This window comes from Epinephelus fuscoguttatus, linkage group LG19 (genome assembly GCF_011397635.1).
Source record: "Epinephelus fuscoguttatus linkage group LG19, E.fuscoguttatus.final_Chr_v1".
Lineage (NCBI taxonomy): Eukaryota > Metazoa > Chordata > Actinopteri > Perciformes > Serranidae > Epinephelus > Epinephelus fuscoguttatus.
This window is the reverse complement of record NC_064770.1, coordinates 27,775,737-27,788,131: the sequence shown is the minus strand read 5'-3', so window position 1 is coordinate 27,788,131 and position 12,395 is coordinate 27,775,737. Positions and strand designations below refer to the sequence as shown.

At 43.1% G+C, this 12,395-nt stretch overlaps 1 protein-coding gene across 1 annotated transcript in view; it reads left to right on the top strand.

Annotated features, from left to right (window-relative positions):
- The window catches only part of cacna1ia (calcium voltage-gated channel subunit alpha1 Ia), a 138,310-nt gene that overhangs the window by 117,783 nt on the left and 8,132 nt on the right, over positions 1–12,395 (top strand). The window contains exons 31-32 of the mRNA XM_049561715.1: positions 1,247–1,396; positions 9,674–9,808. Of these exons, the coding sequence (XP_049417672.1) occupies positions 1,247–1,396; positions 9,674–9,808 (285 nt within the window). The remainder of the gene's footprint in view (positions 1–1,246; positions 1,397–9,673; positions 9,809–12,395) is intronic.

Here is a 12,395-nt window from a genome sequence, read left to right as displayed (position 1 = left end):
GAGAGAGGAAAAAAAAGGAGTGTGTTTTTTATACATGCGTGTATAAAAAGAGCTGAATATGACAGAGTCAGCCTTACTGCCAGTTTGTCACCGTGCCAACATGTGGCACTGCAACACTGTTTCATAAACCAGCATGATTTAGGTATATTTATATTCTCGGGAGTACAGTAACCTATCTCTTGAATTCTTAGCCCCCACATTTTCAAAAGCATGAGCCATGAGTGATTGTAATATAACAGTATGAGTCAGAAATGTGTGTTTGCATAAGAGATCTAAGTATAGTCCTATAAGCGCTGTTGTAGAAATGTGTTATGAAAATTGGCTTGTGTGGGGATTGAAGAGGAGTGACCTTGTTTCACTTTTTTTGGGGGGGATGTATCTGCTGATGTAATACAGTTATTTTGGCTGTTATGAATGTGCTGCAGGCACAACCATCTAATTCATTGTGAAATACAGTGCCCTGCCAAGAAACACAGAAATCATTTTTAAAGTAGTTTCCCTTTTTTTCTGTCAGTAGTTTCCTTTTTCTGCCAGATTGGTTTTCCCAGAAACCAAGCTGGCAGATGAGATTCAAGCAAGGAGGGATCATTTAAGTCGCAGAAAAAGCCCTGACTGATTCAGTCTAAATTGCTTTAAACCTAATAATACCCAGAGCACAAAGCAAATGCTTAAATCTTAAATTGTTTCAACAAGGTATTGAACAGCCTAATTGAGGTGATATATCAAATGTAATTGCACCGCTCTCAGTGCTCAAGGCTTTGATAGTAAAATTATGTGTTACTTCGCTAATGAGGGTTTTGGAGTCATATTATTGAGGAGCTTTTTTTCCAAAAGAGAAGAGTGTTTAGCCCTAAAGGCCAACAAAGTCTGAGAGGAGGATTTGTTCTGGTTTATTTGTACATCATCTCTGACACAGAGAATGTCTGCGAGACTTTTATTTTTCTTTCATTTTGTGGGGGAATTTCAGAAATGAAGGCTTTGTTAATGTGAAATCTACGTGTTTGGATGAATATGCACATGTGTGACTGTGTTTGTGAGCACATAAAGTATAAAAGCATACCTGCGTGTGCACACAGACATTTTTATAACCCTTACGATGGTGTATGCATTTCCCTGCGTGTTCTCTGTCCTCGCATGTCCGCATGTGCACATGTTTGCACCTGCGTGCAATACCTGGTCTGCCGGCCTGCGTCCCGTGTGTATGTGTTCGTGTGTATGTCTGTGCGTGTGTGTGTATGTGTTCCAGGAGAGCCAATGGCTGGACAGCGTTTCTCTCCTCATCAAGGATACACTGGAGGGGGAGATGCTGATGATCGACAACCTCTCCGGTTCTGTCTTCCACCACTATTCCTCTCCTCCACCCATCTGCAAAGATTGCAAGGGCCACCCACAAGAGGTACCAGCATGAACACACGTGAATACACACATATATGCCACACACACTCATACACCTGATGGGAGCAGCAGCCCCAGCTATTTAAGTGTGGTTTAAATTTACAAGCAAACAGAATCACAAGCATCCATTTTTTTCTGGATACATATTTTTACTATCCACAGTACCATAAATAGATAAATACATTTTAAAAATGATGGTTTTCAGGGACACTAAGCTTTACTGGATCAAGTGGAGGCCCATATTTATCTAACATGTCAGAATCACTCCCATAAGTCACACAGAATATGTCGCTAGTATTAAAAACTACTCCCACCTCAGAATATAAAACCTATTTCTAAAGAAACCACCCCAGCTTTGCCAATTTAGTGACCATATTTCCAGACTTGCCCACTTTTATGACCCTTTTAGCAATGTTATTTCAAAAAAATCAGCCCAGCAGCAAATCTTGTGACATTTCAGGCAAATATTATACTTTCCCTTGAATAGAGTTGCAGGGTAATCCTGGTCCTCCTTGCTCGTGGTTGCTTCATTTCTTTGGCTTGACAGCTGCGTTTAGAGAGCAGCACGTTCAGTTGACCACACTGAAATACAAGCTGATTGCAGAGTATCTGTTGTGCATTTGAAAATGCAGTGGTTTGGTTGTTGTGTTCGTTTCCTACAGCAGACCCAGACTCGCCAAATGTTGCTTCATTATCATGTTTAGTGGTGTGTTGAAGAACCAGGTCAGCTTTGAAGCCCTGAAATGCATTAATTTAGTCAGAGATGTGAGGGAGCCAAATCAGCTGTTATACCCACAGACTCTTGTTGTCAATTACATGTAAATTTTAAGATTTTGTTTTAGGCGAAGAGGGTGCAGTTTTGTAGATGGAGCAATTACTAGAAGAAAATGTTACATTTCTACGTGCACGGTCATTGTCCAGCTGCTGTAGAGCTGTCACCTACTGGTCAGTTGATCAACTCTTGCTGGTGTTACTTAGATAGGATTGTGTGTCCCCACCGAAGTGTTTCTTTACTTAGCTGATAACAGCGTTTGTTCATTACTTGTATTTGTCCTCTATGACGGTTGGTCTTTGTGGTATTTGTGCTGCCCGTTCTCCACAGTGACTGGACGGCTGGTGACGGTGATGAGCAACCGTTCTACTAAAAGTTAAACATCTTTCAACTCTTATTTTTAATCAGAAAACAGATGAATAATCACAGTGTCAGATTTATCAGTATGGATTTATTTTACTGAGTCTCAAAGAAGGTGGCGGCTGTGGCTCAGGGGTAGAGTGGGTCATCCACTAATCGGAAGATGAATGGTTTGATGCCTGGCTCCTCCAGTCTGCATGTCGAAGTATCCCTGGGCAAGAAACTAGACCCCAAATTGCTCTCGTTGGCTTTTCCATAGGTGTGTAAGTGCAGGTGAATGGTTAGTGAGTAGCAGGTGGCGCCTTGTATGGTAGCCAGTGTGTGAATGTGTGTGAATGGGCTTTGAGTGGTCAGAAGACCAGGAAAGCGCTATACAAACGTAGTCCATTTACCATTTACATTGCACGCCAAGGCTGAATTATGAAGCTTCTGAAAGGAATACAATCACACACTGTAGCCCTTGTTGGAGAGGCAGGATGGCTAACATTAGCTTCTGGGCTACAACTAATAAGTCTCTCTCTTGCATGCAGCATTAAAGAGATTTTTAATGGTAGTAACATGTTGTGTATGATGTCATCAGCCCCAAAGTCTGCGGTGTCCAATGTGTACGATTTTTCTCATCAGTCCCGTTCAGAATTTAATGGTGAGATGGACTCATGCATGCAGCTCAGGTGGAAAAGCGTTACAGTGCACAGTTTATTTTCGGATAGTATTACACTGGAGATCGCTTTTATTTTTCACTTGCAGCACTCCACTTGCCTGGACACAGAGTTTACTCGCCCTGAGCAAGTCCTTATATTGAGCTTTGGTGGACACACAACACGACCAGGTAGAGTGCAATCAGTGCACTGTGGCAATTTTAGTTAATCTAGAAATAACGTGTTGATCTTTTCCCCACAATCACCAATCGATTGGTCAAAGAGTAGGTAGTATTTTAGTCGACTAAGATTTCCTTTGGTTGACTGTGGCCCAAACCTGCTGGACCTTCGTTAACAGGTTAGGGCAGCTCTGCAGCGTTTCTCAATCCTGGTGGAGACAGAATAAAATTAATTTTTGAAATACTTTCACTCCTTTGCCTAAAAGTAGGAACAAATACGGATCTTTTTTTTGGGGGGGGGCGGTCTTTTTAGCCTTTAATTGATGGGACAGACAAGCGTGAAGGGGGAAGAGAGAGAGGGAGTGACATGCAGCAAAGGGCCACAGGCTAGAGTCGAACCCGGGCTGCTGCGGCAACAGCCTTGTACATGGGGCACCTGCTCCACCACCAAGCCACCGACGCCCCCAAATACGGATCAGTCTGAGAAATTTGGGTCCATGGGGAGTGATTTCTTGGCCTGAGATGGTTGGTAAATATGGCCCCTGGTGCTGGATGAAAATAAACTTGAGGGACATTTTGACATAAATTGACTACTAGATGCAAGCACATGTGTAAAAAATATACACATAACAGTATATGCCAGCATATAGCATACATGCACACACTTGGTGTTTCAATGTCCAGTGTGTGGTCTGAAAAAACATATTTCTGCTTGGATCAGCTGTGTTCCAAAACTTGCCAAAACCAAACTTTGCAAAACCAGTGAACAGTAAAACTCAGTGGTCCTGAACCCCCCCCCCACACACACACACACACACACACACATATACATAACACACATATTCATGCACACACATACATAACCATGATGTTTGGGAGCAGATTACATGCATGCAGATTTGCACCAGGGACACAAACAGGAACATGCATTTGCACGTGTTATCATGGACACACAGACTCACACTGGGCTTCATTCATCACACAGATTCAATGGAAAGTTCATGCTGTATAAAGCCTGTCAACTATTATATGTGCTGCTGTGTTACAGTATTACAGGGTATTATATCCTCCTAATTAACACACTATCAACACAAGATGGGATCAGCTTTCCATACAGTATGTTCAGAGATGTGGATTAATGAGGCCCATTGCATGCATACACACAGGCAGCCATTCCCGATATGCATGCACGCTCGCACGCACCAACACTCTCCTTCACTTGTGCTTGTATTTTTGGGTATTTTGTACGCAGGAGATCTTGCATAAAGCAAACTCACAAACATACTGTCCTGTGCCAGTGTTGTCCATCACAATGACAAAGTGCAGCGGGTCAGCTCAGAAGAAGCAATAACTGGGCTCTACACCTCCTCACCTGTCAGTCCTGCTTTCTGCCTGTCTGCAGACGCTGTCAAACCATCAATCTTCCCTCCCTCTTTTACATGCTTCCTCTTTCCATCAGCCCCTCCACTCCTCTGGCTACCCCGCTGCCTCTCTGTGATGTACTGTATCTGATCCTGTGCTGTTCTCCTTTTATTTCCCATGTTCTTCAGCCATCACACTCGCATATTGTTTGTTTGTGTGTGACAGAGCCGGTGTGGGTGTGTGCCATTTTCAGACGGATGAGTCTTTCACCGCTGTGAGTTATGTACAATGATATTGCGTTTAAGGGGACAGGAAGGCACAGCGGGACACCTGGGTGCAGTGTGTGTGACAGTGGAAATAGTCATCAAGTAACTGCCTAATAAGGACTTGAGAGAGAATGACTATGGAGCCTGCAGGGAGCAGTTCAGTGGAGCAGTGAAGGCCTTTGCCATTTATCCAGTTGCGAGCATAAACAGGCACTTCTCAAGCGTACATGGCCGGCCTACAGCATCATTTCTCTGACACTATTTTTGGAAGGGCGCCATCTTGAAAAGGTGGTATCAGAGTTTTGGAAGCTAGTTTGAAAGTGCATCTGAAATTTACCTGATCAGGTGGAAGGCTGAATCATATCTGTAGACATCAGCTGGTCCTAAAAGGCATTTGTCAGGCACAAAAATGATGATATTGCATGATGTGTGGACTCTTATGCGAGGTAGTGCATTGGCATATTTCAACAAATTCAAAGTGGAACGAGGGCAGAAGTTAGACATATTTCTACTGTTTTTTGTGCTGAGTGGATGTTGTATAATTTGATGGAAAATAAATGATTATGTTGATGCAACTATGACACAAGCATTGAAATACTTACCCAATTACTTAAAGGTCCAGTGTGTGGGATTTAGGGGATTTATTGGCAGACATGTAATATCATAAGTATGTTTTCTTTAATGTATTATCACCCAAAAATAAGAATGTGTGTGGGAGCAGGTCCTCGTCCCTGAAGTCCAACATGTTGCACCACCATGTTTCTACAGTAGCCCAGAATGGACAAACCAAACACTGGCACAAGATGGGGCCATTCGTGTTTTTCACGTTAGCCACCGTTAGCAGCCCCTTGTGCGACAAGCACAACAGTGTTGAAAAAGAAAAACGATTTTTAACATGAAACTGATTGAAACATGAAATTTATTCATTGTTTTCACCAGTTGAAATCCAGGTCCATTTGTTTTAAGGTCCTTTCAGGCCTAGAGTTCACTTGCTTTTAGTCAAACCATACAGTTTGAAAACGAGACACGGCTCCAACTATAAAACAATGTTTTGATGCATTGGATGTGCTGAATGTGCATATTAAAGTGATAGTTCAGGTTTTTGGACATGAAGTTGTGTGAAACGCTGACCATCTGTAGCTCTGATGTGACGGTGTCACTACTCTCAACGAGCCTCCTGCTCTGAGAAATGGCCCGTAGCTTACCGGAGAAAAAGTAGTTCTGAAGATGTACGGGGGACACGTAGGTTTTAAGCTACAAAAAAGTATACATGTCTTTTGTTAGACTATTTCAATAATTTTAAAACATCCCCGCATTACGTCAGACCTTGCCATCAATTAGACAGTTCATCACCACGCCGTGCAGGTGCGCAGGATAGCAACTGCTAACGCAAACTTCATCGGCTGTTTCCAACAGGGAACCAGTAGGCTATTATTAGTGAGGAAAAAGATGTACTAGCCCTATATATGCCTACTACTACAGCGTGAACACCGGCTCAGGCTCACGACACACCCTCGTCAGCTGCTGTAGATAAACAGAGGAATACCAAAATGGTGCGAACTTGTGATTTCCCCAGCTGTGGGAATAAAAACATCACCGGCTCCCAATTCCATCAGTTTCCTGTTACAGATGTAACCCTCTGCGGATAATTCGGCTCCCAGTTAAAACCTCCTGAACAATGAACACTGAAGGAACCCTAACAGGGAGTTAACGTTTGACACATGGTAAAAGTTCAGCTGGTTGCAATGTGCTATCCTCACCACTAGATGCCACTAAATCCTACACACTGCTCCTTTAAATCATCTGTGCGTGTGCGTGAATTTCAACATTTCTGACTTTGGTGACTATGGGGTGGTAATGTGAAAAATGACGCCAGTGGTTGACATGGAGAAGGAGCAGGAGGTTTGTCTGCTTGTGCAAATGTGTGTTGTGGGAAATAATCATCTGGCTGCTGGTGCACCTGTTTGCTATGTTTAGCATAAATTATTGCATATGCTTACCAAGTCCCACTAGCATGAGTCATGTGGCCATGACATATTAGTCATGCTTATTTTGCTGCTCAGTCACACAATCTTCTCTTTTCATTGCCTCTCAGCGGTGCTGAAAAAAACACAAGTGCTTTACCTCTTCGCTCTCTGCAGCGGACACTTTGAATTGGTTCTTGCTTCTATCTTGCTGGTGAAGCTTTCAATAACTCAGCAGCTACACATGGAAGCAACTGTGTAGCAGCTCCTCCTGTACCCATTGTGTCTTTTTCATTGTCCCTGGAGGCACAGCCAAGAATACAGGAAGAGAAAGGCCGTAGTTTCCATTACCTGCCGGTAAATGTACCATCAGAGGACTAGCAGGGACCTTTTGAAGCTATTTAAACCCCGACTCTGAGACACAGAGCAAATCAGCAGATATGGTATCGTCACATAGTTGCCATAGTTAGGGTTGATCTACAGAGATAAAATTGAAAAACTGCAAAGTGCTGCTTTAAATTAATGAGTTGCATTACTGTGCTTCTGCCTTGCTTCCTTGCCTTGCCTTGCCTCATCCCACCCCCCTCTCCTTCTCTTTCTTTCTCCCCTTCTCTCCCTCCTCGGGCAATGGTAGTTTACTGCTGCATATCAACCATGAATCTTTCTCTACGAACCTCTTTGTCTTTCTCACCTCCGGGTACGTCTTAATATATCGCTAACAGGCCTCACTCCATTGGATTTCACTGGGCTTTTTTTAAGTACCCTTTTTAATGCTTCTCTCTGGCTATTTATTGCTCCGTCTCTTTAAAGAAACACTGCTTGAGTGCATCGTAGCACCCCCAGAACCCTGAAATTCCACTCCAGCTCACTGTTTGCAGTATGTTTTGATATTGTGTACAAACAAAAGTGCTGCGAGGGAGAAGGGTAGAGAAGAGTGTCACCCGAGAAGCTTGAGCTCACAGGAGGCTCATGCTGCAATCATTTCAATCCAGTTCAGTAGCCATATGGGCTGAGTTACCTGCAGTCCCGATGAAAACGTAGCTGGAACCAGTGTTGGAACAAATGAGAGCGAGAGAGAGGTAGTAACAGTTGGAGCAATTGTTGTCACTTCACAATTATTTTGTGTTTGGTAATGTTGTGTCTTCAGGATTGCTGAACCGGTGTGAGAGTACGACAAGGACTATTAGACATCAGTACACACTGCGGCAAGGTTTTAATGTACAATTGTGTTTGGAAACATACTCAGTTGGCTATAGGGGCAGAATTATGAGGTTCTGGTGCAGCTACACCACCACACCTGATGGAGAAATACATGCAGATACTGCAGATGCACACCCGGAATCATGCAAACATCTGTTTTATACGCACTGCCTGCCTCTCATTCAGCCTCCCTCTTCACATATATTGTTCAATGAATGATAACAAAGCACTGTTATTACTTCTTGAAATCTCTCACCCTGCTCTCTTTACAGACAGGTGCCACGGCATTATGGCCACTTTGAGTTGTCAACATCTGGTGAAGCATATCGAAACTTGGCGGAGGTTTTACCGATCTTGTCTGTGTAGCTCATATGGGCCTATAGGAGACACTGTATAAGCAAAGGAATCATGGGAGACATCTTCAAAGCATTGTTGTTCGTCGTTTATAAATGTAATATCTGTGTGCACAAAGATGAAAGGTACTGAGGTCAGTCATGGTTGTTGTGAACCCTAGAATAAATCATGCATTATTTTTAGCTCTGGTGAGACCATGCGCAATTAAAGGGTAACTTCTGTATTTTTCAATCTGGACCTTATTTTCCCATGTTTTTGTGTCTAAGTGACAAATGGAGACAGCAATTTTTTAAATTGGTCCAGTATTGGGCAGGAATGCTTCAGCTGGCTGCAGCGAAACAGGCTGCAATATAAACACTTGGTGCATTTGTGCAGCGTCAGTGTACATTCACTAAAAGTGTTTGTTTTTGGCACTGACAGGCTCAAATTATTGTTCTAAGTGTCTGACAGCATCATGGAAAGGATCCATACAAAGATAGACCTTTAGTTAGAGTGAGAACCTTTTTGAAACCAGAAGCAGCCTCGAAATTGCCATCGGAAAACCCACCGGACTCCGTTGAAATAAACAGTAATTTAAGTGTGTATAGAGCCGGCATGTTTTCAAATCTATCTGGGTGTATGAGGGGTTTATGGCAACCAAACCAGAGTTGGTGATTGTTGGAAGAATGGAAAGATGAGCCAAGATGTTTTTGTGAGTTTTAGTTTTTTTCTGTCGACTTTGAATGACGTGTTTTACAAAGATAAAATTACTGTTTATTTAAATGGAATCTGGTGGGTTTAGGGATAGAGATTTCAAGGCTGTTTCTGGTTAAACAAAAAGGATCTTACTCTAACATAAAGGTCTGTCACTGTAGGGTCCTTTCCATAGTGTTGACGAACACTTACAATAACAGTCTGAGTCTGTCAGTAGCAAAAACAAGCACATTCAATGGACATAAATTGATGGTGCACAATTGCCCTTATATTGCAGCCCTTTTCGCCACTGCAAGCTGCTCAGTACTGGACCAATTAAAAAAACTGCTGTCTCCATTTGTCACTTCAGACACAAAAAAACATAGGAAAGTAGAGTCCAGGTTGAGAAATACGGACATTACCCTTTAATTCAATCTAGGAAGTCTGAAACATTTGCTGTTTCTATTTCCTGTTTTAAGACATAAATAACAGAGGTACATTTTTGCAGCAGATCAGGATGGCAGAGATTGAGCAGGCATCACTGAAGTCAGAGCAACTGTCAGACAAGTCCTCATCCCCTGCCCTGCCAGATGACCTCAGCCTGGATGAACATACTGCCTACCAGCTGCTAGCGCGAGAAGGCAAGGTGGGTATGAGGTGGGGAAGAGGTGAGGTGGGGAGGTTAGATAAGGATCGTCTCTTCTCACACTAAAAATAAAAAAATATATCTCTTTAAAGGCTTGAAAAATATGAAATACAAGTGTGCAGTACTTTGATCAGTGGTTATAATGTGCAGTTTACATATATGTTCTTGTATTGCTTCACCCAGTAATTGTTCTTTATGTTGCTCGGATTAAAATCCTGATAAAATGATGATCATCCCAGTAATCATGGATGGATTACTAAACGGGCCAACCAGCACAGACCCAGGGGGCCCAAAGTGTCAGAGGCCCCCCTCTGGCCTTCACCTGCAAAATGTCACTCGTAAAGACATGACCAGAGAGAAACTCAAAATGACCACAAAGGAATATCAGACAACTACAAAGAGAAACAAAACAACTACAAAAAGACACAAAGCATCAACTAAGAGATGCAAAACAGCTGCAAAGACACATAAAGAGACTCATGACAACTACAAAGAGACCCGAAACAACAACTAAAAGAGGGTAAACAACAATAAAGTCTGTGTGTTTTGCTCCTATGTAGTAGAGGTGGTGGGGCCTTCTTGCCCAGGGGCCCATTGTCTCATAATACGCCCATGCCAGTAATGACTAGCATATAGTGAATAGTGAGTATGTGACAATAGCCCCGTTTCCACTGAGCATTACGGTTCAGTTCAGTTTGGTGCACTTTTTTTTTTTTTGTTTCCAGTGTCAAAAGTTGTGGATGGTACCTGTACCATCCCCATTTTTGGTCCCCCCTCTGTTGGGGGTACCGAGCACACAGATCTGGTACCAGATACCAGTGAAAGTATCACGGTTCTGAGTAGTATCATGATACCACAGCAAAAATGAAGCAGATGTGCCTTTTGTCATTTATAAAAAGATAAATCATTTTTCTATAATACATCAATGATATTTCAATGGAATAAATTACTAATTGACTTATTCATACTTCAAAAACAGCATCAATAAGTGATTAACATAGGGGGGATCAAAATAAAATAAATAAATAAAAGTAAAATCAACCAGCCACCCTCCTCCCCTGACAAGTAAAGAGCAGTCCCTTCACGAGTAAAGAACAGTCCCTAAAGTGCGGTGAGGTTTGTGGGCCGTTACCTGCCACAAAGAGAGAAATGTGAACAGCTCGTTTCCCCTCTGACACATCACATACCTGTGTGCCGCCACGGTTCGGCTGTTCAGGTATTTCTGGGCAGTCATGACACCAACAAAGAGGAAATTATTGGACCTGGAGCTTCTCCGTCGCCGGTAAGCCGTTATCTTGCGCTGTATTTGACAGGAGTACTGCGTCTGTGACCCCCGTTCAACCCACAACCGGCAGGATTCGCCTTTCGTTTCTGCTGCTGGTTGAAATCTGTACTTGCACAGCATGCTCCTGAATGATTTCTTTTGCTTGCGCAAAACTATTTTTAGTCGCAAAAGTGTGACCCGTGAAAAGAGACAGAAATGCTGTGCAGTCCTACACAATGTGGGACGTCTGGTCACCCTACTTAGCCACTCACAAGCAGCAGCTAGTAGGGGGGCCCATTAGGGGGGATTCCAACGTGTTGTCATCGTTGCAGTGTCTATAGGGGTTCCATCATATTGTCATTGATATGGACCAATGTCAGCCGTCTCTGGGGGCCCCCTTTCAGTTCGGGGCCCTAGGCAATTGCCTAGTTGCCTGTCTGGTTGCGACGGCCCTGATGACATGCACTTTCAGTAATGAGTGGATCGTCGAAAGTTCATATTAATTTCAACTAGGTTATGTGAACTGCATATATCCCAATCCTCACTTAAAAAAAGTGTCACGGAGCGTCATTCATGTGGGCTCAGGCAACACTAAACCCCTGAGCTTGCCTGAGAAGGACTAAATGCACAACCCGCTATTTTTAAATATCCCATGGAGAGAGACTCTCACTGCAGCCTGTTTTATTTTGTTCAGAAAATGTTGGCGTTCTGTGGACGATAAACGAGGCGCTGACTTCCATCTGTGTCACAGATAAAGGAGGAAATACACTGAGTGCTGGACGGAGCTGTGTGACAACAGCCCCGCCCACATGAAAGAGTACTGTTTGCGGTGGAAACGCTAGGGTTTAGGTACCATGTCTGAAGGGTTACTGTTGGTTCCAAAGGTACCATGCTGAAAGTGTTTGGTGGAAACAGGGCTATAGAGCCAGGGAGTGAGCCCCTGCTTTAATGTCAGTGCCAGAGCAGCCTGGTTGGACTGTAAACCTGTTTCCCATCTTTGCACTGAATATTGAAGCCAAAGCAGCTCCAGCTTCATGTCGGTATAACTTTGTTTGTTAAAAAAAAAAAAAAAACTTTCAACAAAGAGAAAGATGCAGTGACAACTATAAAACCAACTGCACCAATAATTCACAGCAGTTAACTTGTAGTAGCCCACTCCTTTGTACTTGACATGTACAGTGTACCGGCACTTTGTCCTGCTCCCCCAAGAGAATCAGCACAAACAATGGCACAGGCTCACTGATGATTTTTTATTTTCATTCCAGGAAGCACAAAACAAATGACCATTATAAAATCCTTTTCATGGCGATGCTGTAGGCTCTC